At 43.2% G+C, this 22,038-nt stretch overlaps 1 protein-coding gene across 4 annotated transcripts in view; it reads right to left on the reverse strand.

Moving 5' to 3' along the window:
- Positions 1–22,038, reverse strand: part of LOC116042058 (deoxynucleoside triphosphate triphosphohydrolase SAMHD1-like) — a 120,607-nt gene that overhangs the window by 51,153 nt on the left and 47,416 nt on the right. For 3 of the 4 annotated variants that reach the window (XR_004896022.1, XM_031288184.2, XM_035995971.1), the window contains exons 5-12: positions 12,489–12,632; positions 12,298–12,398; positions 11,988–12,102; positions 11,091–11,182; positions 10,838–10,953; positions 7,305–7,438; positions 6,661–6,714; positions 6,402–6,506 (exon numbers count right to left, since the gene is read on the reverse strand). Coding sequence is in view for 3 of the 4 variants with exons in the window: in XM_031288184.2 (XP_031144044.2) it covers positions 6,402–6,506; positions 6,661–6,714; positions 7,305–7,438; positions 10,838–10,953; positions 11,091–11,182; positions 11,988–12,102; positions 12,298–12,398; positions 12,489–12,632 (861 nt within the window). In the remaining variant the exon portion in view is untranslated. Of the gene's footprint in view, positions 1–391; positions 494–6,188; positions 6,324–6,401; positions 6,507–6,660; positions 6,715–7,304; positions 7,439–10,837; positions 10,954–11,090; positions 11,183–11,987; positions 12,103–12,297; positions 12,399–12,488; positions 12,633–22,038 lie in introns of those variants that run through there. The other variant, XM_031288183.1, reaches the window with a different exon arrangement.

Below are 22,038 nucleotides of genomic sequence, written 5' to 3' on the forward strand. Positions count from 1 at the left end.
TGTATATGTGTGGAAGCACCAGAGACACAACATAACATCCCAAATCCCAGAAAAAGTGATTTTTTTCATAATATGGGCACTTTAACTCCACTCCATGTGGGTAGTACTTTATAGCTTGCCCTGATTATAAGGAATACACACAGAATACACAAAGAAGCCTAAATGTCCCTGATAGCTGAATAAACCAATCCTCTACAACATGCTTCAGTTTAGACCAAGACATTTAAAGTGGGTTTGATGATCAAACTAAAACAAAGATATGTGTATAATGTTGAACAGGGCTCTAAAGAAACTGAGTATATGACCCAAACATGCAGTAATGTATCCTGGTACTCTAAAATCATTTGTCTAGTACTACACTGGGCTCATACTCACCTTATAGAATCAATCATAATGAACCTATAAGTAGCAGTTTATAAGTTTCCAAAACATCTGGTGGATTGTTCTGGATATTTCTCCCAGGGATGATTTATGGTGTTGCAGTGTCTCCATACTGCATGTAAATAAAGACAGAAAAGTGTTTAGTGTATTAACAAGAGTGGTTCAGAGTGAGAGATTTGTCATTACTGAGGCAGGCCACTAGACTGCAAAGGAGCTGAAGTGATTAGTCGATCGACTGAAAATAAATCTGAAACTATTTTAATGACTATAGTTTTGATTATTCATTCAAGTAATTTTTTCAAGCCAAAATGTCTTGATCCAGCTTCTCATGTGAGGATTTGCTCTTTTGTCTTAAGTGACAGTGCTAAGGGATAAAACACGCTATGCGCCACCTTGGGCTTTAGTAAATTGTTACAGGCATTTTGCCCTATTTTCTTAAATCTATAGACCAAACTCTCTTAGTTAATGTTTAAAGTGCTCATTTTATGCTCATTTTCAGGTTCATAATTGTATTTAGAGGTTGTACCAGAATAGGTTTACATGGTTTAATTTTCAGAAAACACCATATATTTGTTGTACTGCACATTGCTGCAGCTCCTCTTTTCACCCTGTGTGTTGAGCTCTCTGTTTTAGCTACAGAGTGAGACATCTCACTTCTGTTCCATCTTTGTTGGGAGTCGCACATGCTCAGTAGCTAGGTAAGGACTACTAGCCAGTCAGAAGCAGAGTATGAGGGCGTGTCCTGACAGTACCTAGGTAAGGACTACTAGCCAGTCAGAAGCAGAGTATGAGGGCGTGCCATGCTAGCAGCTAGGTGAGCATTATAACGTGTTAGGCCGGTTACACACTGGATGCGTCGCGCGAGCGTGGCGTTTCTGTTGCGTCTCAGAAGCGTGGCGGCTGCGTGGATTTTTCTGTGTCCTACACACCAGAAGCGTGTGTGACGTGGCGCTGCTCCTGCTGCTAGGTACAGGGAGGGCTGATCTCGGGACATAGCGCCGACAGATTCAAACTCTGAAAACAGGGTAAGTGGGCTGTCTGTTTATAACAACTTTGTGTAGCTGGACCGTCACTCAGAACACACACTACGTTGTTATTGTAGCCTATTCTACCCTTTATATATAGGCTTGTTCAACGTATGGGGAGAGAGTTGTTAAACTTAAAATAAATATATAGCCTACTGATTTGATTAAAGCAAGACAACGTCGGCAGTATTGACTGCAAAATATGTTACAGAGTATTTCGTTCTGTATGACAGGTGCTATATTTGAAAATCTTTTCTCTGAAATTTTTTATCACATCTACATTGATGTCAAAACCTCGAGACTTTCAAACATCAAGATGTCATTTATTAATACGCATTTGTGTCTAAATGACATATAAACATATTTTCCTATTCTATTTTGCATGGAAACGCTTCCAACATGCTCGCATCTCGCGTGAAAAATAGGCGTCTCAGGCACGGCTCGAGACGCGCGGCTCGAGACGCGCGGCTCACGCAGGCAGTGTGTAAGCTCTAACCTGTTAACATGGGAGCCGAAATAAAAACGGACACGCCACGCGGCTGACACGCTCGCGCGACGCATCCAGTGTGTAACTGGCCTTACAAAGTGACCACGTTTGTCTCTGAAGTAAAGGCTGGACTACAATAGAGCTGTTTGGAGCAGTTAGTGAACAGTGTTTTCTGTTGGAGATGGTAAGTCCCTTTGGGGGGGACTTTTTCACTTTGTGTGTGTGTGTGTGTGTGTGTGCATGTATATATATATATATATATATATATATATATATATATATATATATATATAAAAAGCATAATATGTGTCAGGGTTTTGGTATTTGGTTCTGTTTTATTGTGTAGTCTTGTTTCTCTGTTTTGCTTGGTTTCCTGTTTTATTTTGAAGTCCGTCTTGTCTCCCTTGTCTTTTCTAGGTTACTTCCTGTCTTTAGTTTTCCCTCCCTTGTGATTGCCCTAATGTGTTTCACCTGTTTGCCCAGCCTAATGTCACCTGTCTCCTGTTAGTCCTCATTATCTGGTTTATTTAGTTTCTGTCTTGTCTTTGTCTGGTGTTGGATCATTTTATTCTTTTGCTGTGTTCTGTGAGTTTGTTTGTGTCTGGAGTCTACCCTTCGTCTCTGAGTTCCAGTTTTTTGAGATCCTGTTCTTCTGTTCTGGAATTAGTTTTTGCCTGTTTTTTCTGGATTTCTTGGTATGTACTTCATTTTTGTTTGGGTCCAAGCCATTCCTGACAAACCGTGACAGAATGATCCGACCAGTAATGGACCCAGCAGTTTTTGAGCCTCTCATTCACCCGTTGGATTCTGATGTTGAATTCATGATTGAATTTTTTCGTGGCCTGTATGAGGAGGATCCTGCCCTTGCTAGGCACATCATGGAGGCTCGCTGGCAGGCTACTGAGAGAGAGTTTAGCTTTTCAGTCTCCAAGCCTGTCAGTCTTCCAGAGTTTCAGCAGCCAACTCGCCTCTCTGTCTTCAAGCCTGACTGCCTTTCTGAGCCTCATGTGCAGCAGACAACCAGCCTGCCTGTTTCACAGCCTACTAGCTTCCTAGCTACTGGCTCTCTGTTCCTGACGCAGCCTGCCTCCTTGGAACTTTTTTCTGTTTGCTCTACTGCTGCCTGTCTGGCGGGCACCCCCAACAGCAAGCAGTCCTTTGAGGGGACCCGCCTAGCTGAGTTTTCTGGGACTCGTGGAGGCCGAAGACGGAGAAGGGGAAAACATGGCTCCCAGCGCCATGCCCTGCATCAACCTCTTGTCGGACTTGAGCTGACCTGTGTTTCTGAGCCTGAGCTGACCAGTGTATCTGAGCTTAAGCTGACCTGTGTTCCTGAGCCTGAGCTGACCAGTGTATCTGAGCCTGAGCTGACCTGTGTTCCTGAGCCTGAGCTGACCAGTGGTTCCGAGCCCGTACTGCGCAGCGGACCTGAGCGTGTGCTCTGCAGCGGACCTGAGCCGGTACTGTGCAGCGGACCTGAGCCCGTGCTGACCAGCGGTTCCGAGCCCGTGCTGTTCAGCGGACCTGAGCTCGTGCTGTCCAGCAGTCCTGAGTCCGTGCGGACCAGAGTTACTGTTCCTGAGGCTACCAGTGTTCCCGAGTCCGAGTTCACCATTGTTCCTGAGCGGACGTGCAACTTTCCAGAGTACCAGCTGACATGCAGTCTTCCAGAACCTTCGCTGATGTGCAGCCTTCCAGAACTTTCGCTGACGTGCAGCCTTCCAGAACTTTTGCTGACGTACAGCTTTCCAGAACCGCCACTGACGTACAGCTTTCCAGAACCGCCGCTGACGTGCAGTCTTCCAGAATCTCCGCTGACGTGCAGCCGTCAAGAGTCTCAGATGACAGCTCTTCAAGAGTCTTCCAGTCGTCCAGAGTCTCCGATGACCGCTCAGCTAGAGTCTTCCAGTCGTCCAGAGTCTTCGATGACCGCTCTGCTAGAGTCTTCCAGTCGTCCAGAGTCTTCGATGACCGCTCTGCTAGAGTCATCCAGTCATCCAGAGTCTCCGATGACCGCTCTGCTAGAGTCTTCCAGTCGTCCAGAGTCTCCGATGACCGCTCTGCTAGAGTCTTCCAGTCGTCCAGAGTCTTCGATGACCGCTCTGCTAGAGTCATCCAGTCGTCCAGAGTCTTCGATGACCGCTCTGCTAGAGTCTTCCAGTCGTCCAGAGTCTCTGATGACCGCTCTGCTAGAGTCTTCCAGTCGTCCAGAGTCTCCGATGACGCTCTGCTAGAGTCGTCCAGAGTCTTCTATGACCGCTCTGCTAGAATCTTCCAGTCGTCCAGAGTCTTCGATGACCACTCTCCCAGAGTCTACGTCGACAGACCTCCCAGAGTCTACGTCGACCGCTCTCCCAGAGGGTTCGTCTACGGGTAAGCCAGTGACTTCGCCAGTCACTGGCGCCCCAGAGACTGTCCCTGAGGCCTTGCCGGTCTCCGGCGTCCCAGAGACTGCCCCTGAAGCCTTGCTGGTCTCCGGCGTCCCAGAGACCTCCCTAGTGACTTTGCCTTTGTTCTGCCCCCATGAGACTTTGCCTGTGGCGGTCAGGCCGACTCCAGCCCCTCGTGTCCTGTCGGCGGTCAGGCCGACTCCGGCCCCTCGTGTCCTGTCGGCGGTCAGGCCGACTCCTGCCCCTCGTGTCCTGTGGGCACCCCAGTCAACAGGTTGCCTGGCCATCTGACTCCAGCCCAGCTGACCCGTTGCCTGTCTCCGGCCCAGCTGACCCGTTGCCTGTCTCCAGCCCAGCTGAACCGTCGCCTGTCTTCAGCCCAGCTGACCCTTCGCCTGCCCGGCCCACAGAGGGATTTAGCCTTCGCTGGCCTGCCAGGTCTCCCGAGGGATTCAGCCTTAGCCATCCTGCTTGTCCGCCTGAGGGATGCTGCCTTCGCCGCCGGCCTCCAGAGGGGTTACGCCTTCGCCGCCGGCCTCCGGAGGGGTATCGCCTTCGCGGACGGCCTCCTGAGGGGATTCGCCTTCGCCGCCGGCTGTCAGAAGGGATTCGCCTTCGCCGCCGGTCTTCAGAAGGGATTCGCCTTCGCGGACAGCCTCCAGAGGGGTTTCGCCTTCGCGGACGGCCTCCAGAGGGGTTTCGCCTTCGCCACCGGCCTTATGAGGGGTTTCGCCTTCGCCGCCGGCCTTCAGAAGGGATTCGCCTTCGCCGCCAGTCTTCAGAAGGGATTCGACCTCGCAGACGGCCTCCAGAGGGGTTTCGCCTTCGCCGCCGGCCTCCAGAAGGATTCTGCCTTTGCCGTCGCCCTCCAGAGGGGTTTCGCCTTCACGGACGTCCTTCAGAGGGGCTCTACCTTCGCCGACCTGTTCGGCCGTCTGAAGGATTCAGCCTTCGCCGCCTGAAGGGTTCTGCCTTCACTGCTGCCCCAAGTGCCCATGGTTCCCGGTAGCCGAGGCCTCTCTGTTCCCTGTGCCCCAGTGACTCTCTGTCCCCTGTTGCCGAGGCCTCTCTGTCCCCTGTTGCCGAGGCCTCTCTGTCCCTGTCCTGGGGCCTTCCTGTTCCCTTCCCCGAGTGGCCCCCCAGTTTTCCCCCGGGCCTCTACGGCCCTCTGTTTCCCCTGAGTGCCCTCTATGCTCTCTGTTCCCTGTGCCTCAGTGACTCTCTGTTCTCTAGCCCCGTTTGACTTTTTTGGTTCCTCCGTTCGTCCCTCCTCCGGTCCCCCTCCACCCTCCTGGGTTGCCTTTTGTTCTGTTTTAGTTTTGGACATCTGGGATCTGTCCTTTGGGAGGGGGGGGGGGGTACTGTCAGGGTTTTGGTATTTGGTTCTGTTTTATTGTGTAGTCTTGTTTCTCTGTTTTGCTTGGTTTCCTGTTTTATTTTGAAGTCCGTCTTGTCTCCCTTGTCTTTTCTAGGTTACTTCCTGTCTTTAGTTTTCCCTCCCTTGTGATTGCCCTAATGTGTTTCACCTGTTTGCCAAGCCTAATGTCACCTGTCCCCTGTTAGTGCTCGTTATCTGGTTTATTTAGTTTCTGTCTTGTCTTTGTCTGGTGTCGGATCATTTTATTCTGTTGCTGTGTTCTGTGAGTTTGTGTCTGGAGTCTACCCTTCGTCTCTGAGTTCCAGTTTTTTGAGATCCTGTTCTTCTGTTCTGGAATTAGTTTTTGCCTGTTTTTTCTGGATTTCTTGGTATGTACTTCATTTTTGTTTAAATAAATCCTCTAAACTGCATTTGGGTCCAAGCCATTCCTGACAAACCGTGACAATATGAGCACTTTAATAGAAGCTCCAGCCTGAGGGCCCCACACAGTACTTCTCTAAATATAACAGCCTAGATCTAAATATTACCTGAGGGTTTGGCAAGCCCTTCCTTATGCACCACTGGTCCAAGTGCTTCCTGGCATCCTCCATACTCTGGTCAGTATTTCTACTGTAAACCCCGATCAGCTGCTCAGAAAAGCATGCTGGGAGAAGCTTGGACACCTGACAAGAATGACAGCAGCATATGAGAATAATGACATAACAGAGGCTGCCTTACAGAGTGGTTGATTTAGTTCTGACCTGGTCTCTGGTTATGTTAAATGCTGTGTCAGGGTTTCTCTTGCTGTAGAAATACACATTATTGATGGGGTCCTTGTCTTTCATTCCATAGTCAAAAGTAAGGAACTAAACGAAAAGGAGGAGAGAGAGAAGTCTGTTTTTATATTCCCAAGTAAATTATACCAATGGTGAAAAGCAACATCTTACAAATTAAATGATAATCAACAAAACCCAAGATTTAAAGACAAATGGAGTAAAAGTAATTGGAGTAAAAACTCACTAAAACTATGAAGTCCAAAGCAGCCAATTCCTTTTCCCATTCACCAATCACCTTCTTGGGGATGGAGGACACACAGTAAGAATACATTCACAGTTCAACATAAAAACATCATCTAAAACAGCATCTTTCTCACCCCAAAATGGAGCTTTTCCAACATGTATAAATATTAACCCTTATGCACCTTAAAGTTCCTCTGGTGTCATTAGAGGACAAAAATGTCCACCTAAAAATAACTGCCATAAAAATATTGACCATAACTAACAAAACATCATTCATTTTTACTCCTATTACCCTTCAAGGGTTTCACCTTCTAATTATTATTTCTCTTCAAATTGTGTACATTTTAATAGCCTATAACCCCTGTAAACCCCTACCAAGACTGAAGCCAGCTGGGTTCTAGATTGAGAGCCTGATATAATAGAATATATGATTTTATGCTGTAATGGCTCACATTTATCTCTGTATGTCAAAGACACATGAATCAGAATTAATGCATGCCAAGATAATCTCCTGCTCTCAGCTATTGTGCTCATGCCATCACATACACTTACATGAAGGCACACAAGTACACCCCTACAAAGTTGCACACACCCCAGAAAAACAATGCATGATTTTATGCTGTCCCCGAAGACATTATAGCACACCTTGGTTGGGAATGGTTCAGGCTTGATTTCACCCAGAAACTTGTAGTGTTTTCGAGAGATGATCTTTTCCAGAATCTTCTTTGCCTTAGCCAGCTTCTTGGAGGAAGAGTTGAGTATTTGTTCAAACACATGATCTACAGGACAAACCGAGTGAAAGACATCTGAGTTAGAACAAACCAAAGAAAAGGTCACAAATTCATTCCCAGTGTTTCACAAATAAACAATTGACACTGTAAACAGGGACATAACTCAAAGAAAAAAATATCTATGTTATTGATAGGGCTGTCAAACGATTTATTTTTTTTGAAATCGCGATTAATCGCTGAATTTCTATAGTTAATTGCGATTAATCACATGTTTTATCACATGATTAAAACTCTATTATTTTGTATTTCAGAAATTGAGCGTCAGCATCAGTTCTGGCAGGCCAAGTAGTCAAGACGCCGCTAAACGCTATTGGCCGACAACACGGTCTTATCAGCTGATCTGCAACAGCTGATCTGCAACAGCTGATTTGCATCAGCGCATCAGCTAGTCAACCCCCCTCGCTGCTAATAGGCTACGCTAGAACAGGTGCCTTACTTAAAGGTGCTTTTAGTTTGCTCCGAACTGATTGCTGTTTTTGCACTGCGGACTGTTGTTTTTGAAGTGTGTACAGCTATGCATTACCTATCCTATATGGCTTCAGTGTAAAAAAAATAAATAAATAAAATTTGTATTGTGGCATCGTGATGCATCGAGATATCGAATCAAATCGCTGACATGATGATCGTAATCGAATCGGGAGATCTGTGAAGATTCGCACCTCTACTTGTCGTGTATAACATGGCATTTGCTTCTATTTCATCGTTGCTGCTCTGTTCATATGGGGGAATAGTTAACTCTCCCAGTCTTAAACTGTGTGAGCGTCCCCTAATGAGGCTGCTGTCCTCTGACTCTCTGCTTTTCCATGGTGCTCATAAAAGGTCAGGGGACTCCTCTGAACAGAGCCATACCGCCAAATTTAATTCATAATTTATTCAATAAAATTTCCTAAAGCATTTTATTGTCTGTGTGTTCTTGACTTTAATGGACCTGACAGAACTGTTTTTAAGTACATATTAACAATGGAAAGCAATTCTTACCAGTGTATCTTGATTGGGAATCAAATGAATGCAAAGAAAGTTACTTTATGAACTTGACTTTAAGATTTGTATTTTTTATTTACTGTAAACAAAAGAAGAAAAAAGATTTTAAAAAAAAGGGTACTAAACAACAGTCAGGAACTTGTTTATTGTTAAGGCCATGGTCCAAATTAAAGATTTAATAATAATGTAATAACTATAAGAATAACTTATTTCACCAGTAAATTGCTGTTGAATGACAAAAACAACCACCAGATGGGAAAAGGGTATTTTACAATTACTGTGAATGCACCACGAGGCTACCTGTTTTAAGTGAACGCACCGTCTGTGTTGTTTAATTTCGACAACGGCAGCTGCTGCGCTGCAGTCAGATTGTTACGTCCCGGTGTCGGAATCCTCTACAGTGAAATACAGTCACACTTTACACTGTTTAACGTTAGCTGTCAGCATTGTAACCGTGTTTAATCCAGCTGCTAGCTAAAGGTAGGCGAGTGTTATATGCTGTCAGGTGTAGTGTAAAGTCAGGCACCGAAATGAGGCACCGAAATATTTGTTCTTATTCGGTCTCGTTACTACCGTTTAGGTCGGCACGTTTCTATACCCAACCCTACTTACCAGAGTCAATATAGTGTGCAGTAACTTCTAAATAATTTTGATTACTCACTAACATCCAGTGATCACAGGTTGATGAGACAGCGTTTGTACTTTGCACTTTGGTTTTAATAACAGGTCGGCAAGTAGCACTCTCCAAAATAGTGCTTTGCCTGAGCCCACCAGCATCAACCTGAGTCACGTTAACTGTACTATGCTTAGCTCGTAGGTGGTAGCTCAAGCTTGATGTGCTTCGGTGATATTTTAATTCGGCTTTACACAATGTGCATATGGCTTACGACTTGTCTACGAGCCATCCGGGAGTTTTGGAAAATAAAAAGCGCCATTCAGAACTGTGTTGCTGCTGTGTTTCTCCATCATGCCTGCAGCCTGCAGCAGCAGGATGTGTTACGAGGAAGTATGGCAGCTTGATGATAAGTAACGGTGCGGCAAAGGGTCAAAATAGTAGCCTGTTAGGCACGACGCAAAGCCGAGTGAAGTGAAAATAAATTAATAAATGGCGGCACGCGATTAAAAAAAAATTAATCGCGATTAACCCGTTAATGCAGACAGCCCAAATTATTGATTATTCTATAAAACTACTACTACTACTACCATAACATTTATTTTATCTAAACAGTTTTGATAAAAGTTAGCTCAATCTGATATGTATATCACTCAATATAACTTTTACAAGGACCTGTTTTCATCTATCACTTAACAAGTAAGTTATTAATAATGGAAACTTCAGCAAGTTGCTTCTATCAATTGACTATTTGTTAAATCAAATTGTCCAATTGTAGCTTAGCAACAGTAACTAGGAATGGAAAGTTAAGGATTTCTCCATGTGCTAAAGCGACGTGCATGGAGCTACAGTAAAAGCATTGCTAGCATGTAGAGTTTGGAGGGTTGTGTCTTTTATTTAGCCGTTAGGATATATCCTTACCTTTTCCTAAATGTTCCTTATTATATTTAATGACTAACTAGCTCTATACTGCAACACTGTTTCCACGTCTTCTACATAGATAATAGTGAGGCTTCTGACTCTTTAGAGTAGCGTGAATGAGCAGCTAGCAGATCAAGGACAGATGCCTACGATTTGAGCCAAAAATGAATTTGCGCTGAAACCATGCAGGAACTCATAGTGCACCTTATTGTGATGAGAGAGCTAGCTAAGCTGTTATTGTTGTAACTGGTAGCTGTCAAACTGAACTAAATAATAATGAGTTAATGCAAATCCCTTTTAATGCCACCATTTTTTTGACTTGCGATTGACACACACGTTCTGTGATTTGGGCCTCGGGCCGCTCCGTAGTTTGGGAAATCAGGAAGTGATGCAGCAGTAAAGTTGAGGATGGCTAGCAGAAACTACGCTCTTTGAGCAGAAAGTAAACACATGGTTCTTTCTACAAGACTAAAGTTATTTGCATGTACTGTGGATGTGAACTGAGTTACCAACGGAGTACGTCTAGTCTCAAACACCACATGCTGGCCAAGCATACGGCTGATGCTGAGAACCCTCCTCCTTTAAATGCAATAAGAATAAACATTTACATAAAGCAAGCATATTTGTCCGCTACCATGTTGATAAGATGATTAAAACTTTAAAACTTGGAAAACTTGCTTCTTGCTAACCCATTTGTATGCTAGCATCACCAAAACTAGTGCGCTTTCTGCCGAAGTAGTACAACTGTGGCCTCCATAGTTGATCTCCTTGTGTGTAGGTAAGCAATCAAAATCCTTAGAATAATTCAGAAAATTGTCAGTTGTTTTTAATGTTAAAACACAAGCTCACAGCACACAGTGGTATCTACAGACCTGTCAGCTTGGTGTAGGCCTCCATGTCACCTATGGCTGTAGAGAGAGTGAACATCTGCCTTTGTGAGCCTTCAATCTTGATATGCTTGTCTGCTTTTAAAAAGGCCTCTGCGATCCTGGATGACCATACCCAAAATATTATCACTTTTATGCATACCACACAATAGAGTGAATTATGAAGCAAATGAAATGAGCTGCATCAGAAGAAGCTAATTGTTGTTAGAGGCCCAACTTGGGAAGGTTAGCTACTCACATATGCTCTATGATCTTGTTCACTTTGTGCTGGTAGGCTCTTCTGTGGAGACAGTTCCTGGTGTAGAACATGTCATACAGATTGCCCACCTCCTGTTTAGAGGATTGTCTATAGTTTAGTCACAACTAATAAGGCAAGGCAGCTTTATTTATTCAGCACATTTCAACAACACAATTCAAAATGCTTTACATAAAACATTTACAGTGGCTGACAGAGAGCAAACACACTGCAACTTAATGAAATACAAGCAAATTAAGAAAACATCTTCATTAATTTGACAACACATGCGCAGCATTTAGCAAACGCATTGCAAATACACATGCTGGAAATACAGAAACGATGCAAAAAGAAAAGCACACAAACCCAAAAAACAGAACTATTTTATTGGCTAAGGTCACAGGTGATACCTAATCAGCAGAGACGTGTCTGTAAACTCGTAATATGATAATAAAAATGTTGTTTGGATTTGTGTGCTTTTCTTTTTTCATTGTTTCTGTATTTGCAGCGTGTTTGTGTATTTGGTTGTGTTGTGTGTATTTGCAGCGTGTTTGTGTATTTGGTTGTGTTGTGTATTTGCAGCGTGTTTATGTATTTGGTTGTGTTGTGTGTATTTGCAGCGCGTTTGCTAAATGCTGCGCATGTGTTGTCAAATTAATGAAGATGTTTTCTTAATTTGCTTGTGTTTTTTGCTATTTGTGTTTCATTAAGTTGCAGTGTGTTTGCACCTGTCGGCCACCGTAAACATTAATGAGCAGTTAAAACAATTAAAAACCTTTATTAAAGAGAATATAAAATGTAATAGAATAAGACAGGTATAGAATAAAAGCATGAAGATAAGATAAATAGATGCTGTTTTAAAATTGGATTTAACAAAAGCAGGAGTAACGATGTCAGCACCTTGTCTCTACAGCAGATGTGATTCAGCCCGTCTTTTTTCACTTTAATCACTCTGGCAAACTGTATGAAGCGGAGATGGTCAAAGTTGTTCTGCATGCCCAGGTGGTAGCAGTCCCTGAGAAGAGACAGAGTGAAGACATGTGTAATGGACTTCTTACTTTAAACTAATCAAAGCTACCTGGAGGAAGCTGCATATTGTTAAAATAATCAAGAGATTATTATAAATGTCCAGGAGAAAATAATACATAGTAGTTTATCACTCTGCATCAAACAATGAATTGCTCTACAGTAGCTGTTCAACAAGCCTCACCTGGCAAAGTAGTCAAACTTGTCCACATCAATGCCGTTGGTTTTGTTGGCCACAATTTCAAAGAGGAAGGATTTTTCCTTTGGCCGACCACAATATGGCCACTGTGGAGATGACAGCATATTAATGGCATTATAATCAATGATGATGATGATACTGACTGTTTTCACTCAATTCACACAGGCAGGACTGACCTGGACTGCTTTAGGATCCTTCAGTCCTTCAATCATCTGTTTGATGAAATCCATGTCCTCGGGCAGAATCAGACCATAGGCCTCCAGCTCCAGATTATTAGATTTCACCAGATGGTCAAACATCTCTACAGAGGCTTCTTCATGCTACAAGATACACATTATTAATAATAAACATTATCATGAGACTTTAAAGAGAAAGACATAAAGAAGTAAATAAAGAAGTAAAAAGAGTTTTACAGGATACACACACTGTGAGGTCTTGTCTTATCTGTCATGTTGGCCAGATGACACCATATCTCTAACCTCTTCACCTCTCCCACTCTCCACATCCACTGAGAGTGACTCACAGGATGTTGGTTTGTGTGAAAGAGGGCGACAACATCTGATACCACACAAAAACCTCTTCTCTGATAAACCCTTTTCCATTAAGAGTTTGGCTTCAAAAGCATTGCATCTGGTTTGGACATCATTTGTCCACGCTCTTATGATCCTCTGCTATTCTGCCTGTTTTGCCCTTTTCTCCACGTCAGCCTGTATAGCCTTTTCTCCTCAACTGAACTGGAGATGGAGTAGTGAAACAGAAAAGACTTCTCATGATCTTCTCAAGCCTGTGCCGTGTTGGCCCAAGGTTCTTCTGGCTGAAAGAACCAGACCGTCTGACACTGAACCAGCAGAGACCCAGAATCTCTCTCTTCTCTCCTGTGTGAGTCCAACTTCTGCCTAAACACTGAACATTCTGCTGTTCACAGCCTCCAGGAAATATGAGCTCTCAGATGGACAGCCAAGCTTTATGCTGCCAGTTGACCTGCATGATGTAGCCTTGCCTGAGTTTCGGGAGACCGCCTACAACCACGCAGTGATCTTGCCACCATCCTTCATCCCAGGCTGCCATAGGCTCAAATGAATACAGGCAGCTATCAAATTATAATTGTTGCGTGTTTGGAGATGGGCGGACCCAAAAGCAGAGACCAAAGGCAGAGTAGGAAAAAGATTACATATACAACCATAACAGTAATACCCCCCCAGCAGGGACAGATCCGAGATGTAAAAAAAAAAACATAGAGCAAAAGTCAATCCAGGGAGGGCGGAGGGGGACCAGAGGAGGGACAACAAAAAGTCAACCCAGGGAGGGCGGAGTGGGTCCAGAGGAGGGATAAACAAAAAAAGCAACCCCGGAGGGCTAAGGGAGGAAAAAGAGTCAACGGGGCTAGGGAACTGAGGACAGTGGGAATTTGGGAACTGGGGACAGAGGTGCCACGGCCAGCTAGGCACGGGGTCCAGGGCTGCGGACAGCAGCGAAGGCGGAATTCCTCCGGAGGCCGAGCAGGACAGCGACAGCGAAGCCCCTCTGGAGGCCGAGTAGCACGGCGAAGACCCTCAGGAGGCTGACGGCGAAGGTGAAACCCCTACGGCGGCCAAAGAGGATGATGAAGTCTCACAGGAGAACGGTGGCAAAAGCGAAACCCCTCTGGAAGCCGAACAGGATGGCGAGGGAACACACCGTCTGGAGGCCGAGCAGGACGGCGAAGGCGGAGCCCCTCTGGAGGCCGAGGAGGTCGGCAAAGGCGGAGCACCTCTGAAGGCCGGCGGCGAAGGCAAATCCCCTCTGAGGGCCGGGCAGGTGATGGGTCAACTGGGCTGGAGCCAGGCGACGGGTTAACTGGGCTGGAGCCAGGTCAAGGGTCGGCTGTACAGGAGCCCGCCAACAAGGCAACAGAACCAGAAGTCGACTGGGCCGCCGACAGGACAAGGGGAGCAGGAGTCGGCTAGACTGCCGGCAAAGCCTCTGGGAAGCTGGGCACCGGCAAAGTCTCTGGGGCACCGGGGAACGGCACAGTCTCTGGGGCACCGGGGTACGGCACAGTCTCTGGGGCACCGGAGACCGGCAAAGACTCTGTGAGAGCGGTCGACGTAGACTCTGGGAGAGCGGTCGATGTAGACTCTGGGAGGTCAGTCGACGTAGACTCTGGGAGGTCGGTCAACGTAGACTCTGGGAGGTCGGTCGATGAAGACTCTGAGCAGCTACAGGTCGGTCGACGTAGACTTTTTTTTTTTTTTTTTTTAATTTATTTGATTGGGACAGTACATGTTAATGAACAAACATGGAATACATGCGTGTAAACATGCCGGATTGTAGCCAAGGGCTAATTTCCATCCGTAGTCCCACGGGCTAAGATCACACAGGTCACAAAACATTGCATAATAAAATTTACATCTACAGTAAGTACATCGTTTATCAATAAATTAACAAAAGCCCTATATACAATATCCACATATGACTTAAAAATTCATTTAACTTCAAAAATCCATATACACATTACAAAATAAGGAAATTCAGAAAAAGATACAACATACCCACTAATGTGTGCAACTTTGGTTTGCCCATAGCCATTTTTTCAACTGAACTTTAAACGAGCTATATGTAGGGCATTCTCTCAATGTTAGAGGGAGATTATTCCACAGGTTCCCACCTCGGACAGACAGAACCGTCTGACCGAAGGTGGTACGCCTGTGGGGTATTATCAGGTCTCCTCTAGTAGAGACTCGAGTGGTCCTCTGCAAATTTTCTTTAGATTTGATAAAGTCCTTCAATGGTGGAGGAGCGAGGGAATGTAGAACCTTGGATATCAAACAGGCCATTTTCAAATTGATCATGTTTCGACAATCCAATAGTCTATGTTTTTTTATAACATGACAATAGTGATGGGATAGCGTTTTTTTATCAAGTGTTTTTAATGCTTTTTTATAGAGACTTTCCATTGTTGCAAGTGATGTGGGACAAGCAAGAGACCAGGTAGTCAAACAATAGTCAAAATGAGAAATAATCATTGAATAAAAATATGTTTTAGCAACATCCATGCTTAAATTATTTCGAATATGTCGGAAATTTTGAAGATTAAATTTGACTACCTGTGCTACTTTTTTTACATGACTTTTGAAACAAAGTGTTGGATCAAGGACTACCCCAAGGTATTTGAATTCTGAGACCACGTCAAGTTCCATTCATAAAGACATTGGATCTGGTTACTTCGACCTGGCGTTTTCAGAAGTACATGCACACAGTTTTTCTGGTGTTCAACATGAGGCATGAATCCTTGAGCCAGTCCTGCACATAGAATAGGGCATCTGTGAGATCAGCAGCTGCTTGTTGGACGGTTTTTGCTTGAGTGTAAATCACTGCGTCATCCGCATACATCTGCGAGAAGACATTTAGACATGAATTTGGTAGGTTATTGATAAAAAGTGAGAACAGAATTGGCCCAAGGATAGATCCCTGCGGGACACCAACTCCAGAATCTAAACAGGGAGATTTGACACCATCTACTACCATGTACTGTTTCCTGTGGGACAGATAGGATTTAAACCATACAAGTGCTTGATCAGAGTCAACCTGGATATTAAAATCTGATGGTTTACAGAGTCAAAGGCTTTCTTCAAATCTAAGAAGACAGCCCCGACACAAGGACTCTTGTCAAGCAAACCTTTTATGTTTTCTGTTAACACACACAGGGCACTATCAGTGGAGTGATGGATCCGAAAACCAAATTGTAATGGATGTAATGAAGGTTGAACATTTTCCAGATGGGCCGTCAACAGTTTGACTACCCACTTCTCCGCTATTTTTGATATAACGGGAAGTATGCTGATAGGTCTATAATTGGACATTTCAGTTATAGCACCTGATTTAAATATTGGTGTCACTGCAGCCACTTTCCAATCTGCAGGGACTATAGAATGGTTAAAGGACATATTAAGAAGATGGGTAATTGGACGTACAAGAGGGTCCTTGTACTCTTTCAAAAAATGTGTATTAAGGCCAAATGCGTCAAGGGCTTTTGAATTTTTCATACCAGTAATGAATTTTGTTACTTCATAGTCAGAAATTTCAGTGATTTCGAATACAGGCTGATGTAGATCAGTAACATTGTCAGAACACAGAGATGAGGCAAAATGCTGCGTAATCTCTTTCACAGAACGCCTTTCACCCGACTCATGTTCCACACTTCACACCGCTGTCTTCGGACAAGAATTCACCTCGTGAGATCGATAATGTTGTCAGACACTTTTAATATCAATCTGACCCTGTCAGTGTCAACAAATGCCCTGTAGGATTAAATTGCAGCCCCATTTGTGACGGCTGGTCACTGTGTTCTCACTCAACTGTGTTCTCACTTTGACCAATTTCAAAGATTTTTGTTCACATCAGTGTATTAGAAACAAATGCATGGTGAAATAAAAAAGGTTAAAAAATAAAAAAATAAATTACCCTTTATATATTTATTTATATATATATATATATATATATATATATATATATATATATAATAATAATAATAATAATAATAATAATAATAATAATAATAATGCCAAAACCTTAATTTAACTACTTGATTCACTATGGAAATCAAAAGTCTGCATTATGTTACTGAGATGAAGTACAGTATATTTGACTTAATCAGTCTCTCACAAGGTCTGAGTTATGTGCTGCTACATGTCAACGATTAATCAGATTATTGATTAAAGCAGAATGCTCTTACTTTTGGCTAACGTAATAGACGCGCTGTTGTTGATGCTGACTCGCCTTTAGCATGCATTACATTTATTACAAATGTAACTTTAAATGAAACGTGTGTTTAAACTTCACCTGGTGAAAAGGACTTCACCTGTAGAGGCTCGGGGGGGGGTGGGGGGGGGGGGGGGCAGCTCAGTCGCTCCAGTCTTTGCCGGGACGTAGTGCCACCGCCCGCAGCAGACTCGCTGTGTGCGAGCCAGACGTGGGACGTAGCTAAGTAGTTGAGGGACAGGGGGCTAAGATTACATCTACAATCATAGGCATAAATCCCAGGGAGGTCCCATCTAAAGATTGTCCCCCCCCTAGAAATATCATTAAAGACCATGCTGTGTATTGTAAATAACATAATGATGTATACATCAAATTATTTACAATACACAGCATGGTCTGTGTAAGTAGTAAAACAATACAAACCCCAAAAATGCTTTTTAAGTTCAGCCACATTTTTAGTCCCCCCTCCCTTGCCTCACAGTGGTTTGGTCCACTGCCTGCTTTACCCACACAAGTCCTGCGCACAGGAGAGAATGAGAGAACATAGGCTGCTGGTAGTAGTAGATTTGCTACTGTTCAAGGCTATTCACTTTAACATCGGATGAAATTGTTCTTTTCTGTAATAGAAATGATGCTGAGTAATTATTAAATTAGTCAGTAAAAAGTTTGCTATGTTAGTGTAATATAATGTAACATTACCTAGCTTGTTTAATAGCTTGTTGGATAGAAATGCATGCACAACTAACGTTACGTTATGTGTGTGAAGATCTATAGTTGTGTTTTGCTCAATATGAAGTTAAGTGGCAGATCAGTTAAAATATATCCTCTGTCCCAGACAAAACCTAATATTTATGTGGAGGACGCAAGATCATTTATAATTCTAATATGACCGCGTGGTGAACCTATGAAACTAACTCATATTTAGACATCTGACGTTAAAGATTTGTGTGGTTGTTGCCCAGATAAAATGACAGAGAAATGAAAAACAGACATAAGATCCTTTTTCAGTAGGCTTACACCAAAACGCCAAGTAAGTACAATAAGTCCTCATATCAAGACAATTTGGTAACATCTTTATAAGAATGGGTGCTTATGGAAATACTAACGTCACTATGTCACAGGCAAAGGAGACAGAAACAACTGAGGAACAGGGAGACCAGGGACAGTCAGGTGTAGAGTCTCAGGTAGACCAGGGACAGTCAGGTGGAGAGTCTCAGGGAGACCAGGGACAGTCAGGTGGAGAGTCTCAGGGAGACCAGGGACAGTCAGGTGGAGAGTCTCAGGTAAGTGTGTTGAGCTCAGTCCATATTTTTGGAGGTGTGTGGCTGTCAGGGTTAGCAGATGAGCTTTACCAGTGGCTCACTAATTTACATTATGATCAGCTAATTTAACAAGTGTACAAAAGCATTGTATTTCTTTTATATGGGGACACTTTTTCAAAATAAGTCATTATGTTTTAAGGTATTTTTCTGGCTTGATTGTAAACTTTAAAATAAATTAATGGTTTTAAAGAAGAATATTTTGGTCAATTTAGTCAGCTTTTTCACTGAATCAAGAGAAACACTGAAAAGAATGATAATGGTACAGTGGGGGGTTTGCTGCCCCCCCTTGCCCCCCTGTAGATCCACCCTCTCTGTGTGGAGATTGAAGTCCCCCCCCCTGTGTATGTTGGGTTTTCCCCGGGTGCTCCGGTTTCCTCCCACTTTTCAAAGACATGCAGCCCAATTGGAATCTCTTAATTACCCACACATCTGCATTTTGTCTGGACTTCAATAAATGCTGATAATAATGCTGATAAATCAAATTAACGGTTGTGATGTCTCTTTTGTCATTATTTACTATCAGAGGTAGAATAAGAGTCAGAGCACTTTCTCTAGAAATGTTGAAGGTAAACGAGTCAGCTGGTCTCCAGAAAATCTAATCCAACCATAGATGGCCACAAAGAAGCTTCACACTCACACGTCATCTCATTGTGACACAAACTAGCTGGGCTTCAGCACGCACAGAAAATAGAGAGCTAGGTGGCCGTGAGAAGATATTAACTAAATTTGACAAAAAGGTTATTGGATTAGCATTGCTTACTGCACCTTGAATGCCTGCCATAACCCTTACCATCACTGTAGATCAGCACTGTTTGTTCGTGCATAGCTTCACTTTCATTTTATATAGATATTTGTTACAGATTAATTTTATTGTCATTCATACTATTTCACAGGGCAAGTGCACAGCAGAACGAAGTTATGTTGTATCCGGCTTAAAAAAATGTTAACAAGAGTAAAAATAAAAACTAATGTAAACATAAACATAGTATAATGCACACAGGATAAATGCTGAAAACTAAACATTTCCACTCTTAATCAGACCCAGTAATAACCATTTAAAACATATGACATGATGTTATAGTGAAAAGGTGTGTATCACTCACCCAGGTCATGGCAGAGACCAGCAATCTTCACACAAAGGACGTCTCTGTCATTGATGTCGAGTTCCGGCTGCCTTGTACGCAGAGCTTCAACAAGTTGACCTGCCAAGTGCCCCACCCTTCATCACCAGACACAATACACAACAATAAAAAACTCATGAAACAATTACCACACAAGTATTCTGCTGAAAAACTGGAAATATGAACTTGTATTATACCTGTACTGACGTATGCAATGTGTTAACTTTGGTTTTATTGATGTTATTGGTGCTTTACTGCCAACTAGTCTTAAATTAATTTAGATTGTGATTCCCTTAAGACTTTAAACTATTTATCTGATACCATACCAACATACCCAATGGAGTGTTCAAAGCGGTTGTGGGATGCTCCAGGGTAAACAAAGTAGGCCCCTCCAAGCTGCTTGATGTTTCTCAGTCTCTGGAACTGAGGTGTGTCGATGATTTTGATGAGAAGTGGGTGTAACTCCACCGTCCCGTGGATGGGATCATTAAACACCTGACAGAACACATAGAACATAAACTCAGTCCAATGATGACCCAAAAGAGTCCCAGTAAACCCAGCTCCAGTTCTCCTGAGGGTAGCTGTGATCTAGCTAGAGAATGAGAATAGGAAAATGTTCTCGCATGAGGCCCAATGAGCCCAAAGCTCCAAAGGAATGGGTTAATAACATACTGATGGGATCAATTAGCACCAGGTAAAAAAACTAGGACATAGTCTATTTACCCAAAAGTTTACCAGTAAAAAGACTCCTGAGTGATCAGTGAACTAGTTTTTCTTCATTTTTTCATACTGCAATCTTCCTCATCTTCATTGTCTGTGCCTCCGACGTCTCATCATCTTTTGATGTAGACTGACAATAGATTCAACAAAAGATGGTAAACATATACAATCTTGACTTTTAGATTGTGTAGGTTTGCTGTCTATTCTATACGCTCTTCAGCTTCCCTGTGTTTAGTCTTCTTCATCTCTCCAGTCCTGAAAATGTAGTGTGATGTACGGTTAGGCTCCATATCTTACCTTGAGGTCCATCTTCTGCGTCTAACCGATGTTAGGACAGTCCCACAAATAATGTTCTATCACGTTGATCACAGCTGATCGGGGCAGACCTGTACAAAGATAACCCAACCTGCCTGGCTTTTATATCTTCACCACACCTACCAGATTGGTTACTGCCCTCATAGGGAAATTCTTTTGTAATTGATTACACAAACAAAAAAAACATTTCAAAAGACCAACTAACGTACCTCAAACTTAAATACAGTTGCTGAATGAAATGCTAAATTAATATTCTGGCCACCATATCATTATCACCACTGTTTGCTAATTTACTGAGAGGTCCAACATAATTTTTAATATTTCAGTGTGGAGCAAAGAGGCAGACAGACAGAAATCACCAACCATAATGAAGAGAAGGCTGCTTCAGTAGTGAAATGTTAACACAGAGAAGAGAACATGTAAAGAGCACAGTGTAAGAGAGAGGTATGAGCTGGAAAAGCAGGCTGAGATAGAGAGGCTGAAGACTTTTAGATGAAAGCATCTCTTTAATTAATGTTACATTCCTTTGTTTTTCAGTCATATCAAACATCTGATAAACTGGAACTTGTTGTCACTTTACTTCATACAGTGTAAGTCCTGGTTGCAGAAAAGGAAATATACTCACTATAAGCACATACGATGAGAACCACTGGCATGACCTGAGTTTAAAATCTTAACTGTCAGCAGGTAAACTGCAGTCTGGAGGTTAAGGCCACTACAGGCAAAAACATCTTTCACACTGATGGAAAGAAAACAACCCAAATCCACATTTAGCTTTCATTTTACTACACTTTGTTTGTGTCTGTAGATGTCTTCTAAATTCACCAAAAGTTAGCATTAGATAATGCCTCACACGTGTATTTAAACATAAAATGACAGAAAACTATTTTTTTTAATGTTATCAATCAGCTGGGGAGGTTTCATGGTTTGTACCCTAACATGCAGTGTGTGCCCCTAAATGTAGTGTGTTCTGAGAGGAACCTGCAGCAGGACTTTTCTGCTGAAGCTCTGGCTCCCTCTGCTGATCAAAGTCTTCAACTCAACAGGAGTCAACTGTTTAAGAAACGGTGCATGTTCTATTCTTCTTCTTTCTCATTACAGTTGTTTACAACGGCTTACACACAACATCTTTACATGTCACACGCAATTTCAAACCTCTCGCTCAAAGAGCTAAACTACACACCAAATCTACAAAACCATGAGCTATTTCTCAGCCTTTCACTCAGTTTTTAATTGCATAAAACACTTTTTTTTAAACACTACACATAATTCTCTACCTAAGACACAGACATCTAACAGGAAGTCACTTGCTTTTGCTTTTCCAAAATGCTACACTTATTCACCAGGGCACACCCACTCCTTACATGTGTGAACACTAATTGCTTAACTGGGGCAGGTTCAATCTCAAAACGGTGTGCACCGTTTCTGTGTTGAACGACATGGTTTAATGGTTTTATGTTTTCTCTCGTTCGGTGGATGCGTCTCTCGTTCGGTGGGTGTGTCTCTCG

The sequence above is a fragment of the Sander lucioperca genome, chromosome 20 (genome assembly GCF_008315115.2).
Source record: "Sander lucioperca isolate FBNREF2018 chromosome 20, SLUC_FBN_1.2, whole genome shotgun sequence".
NCBI lineage: Eukaryota > Metazoa > Chordata > Actinopteri > Perciformes > Percidae > Sander > Sander lucioperca.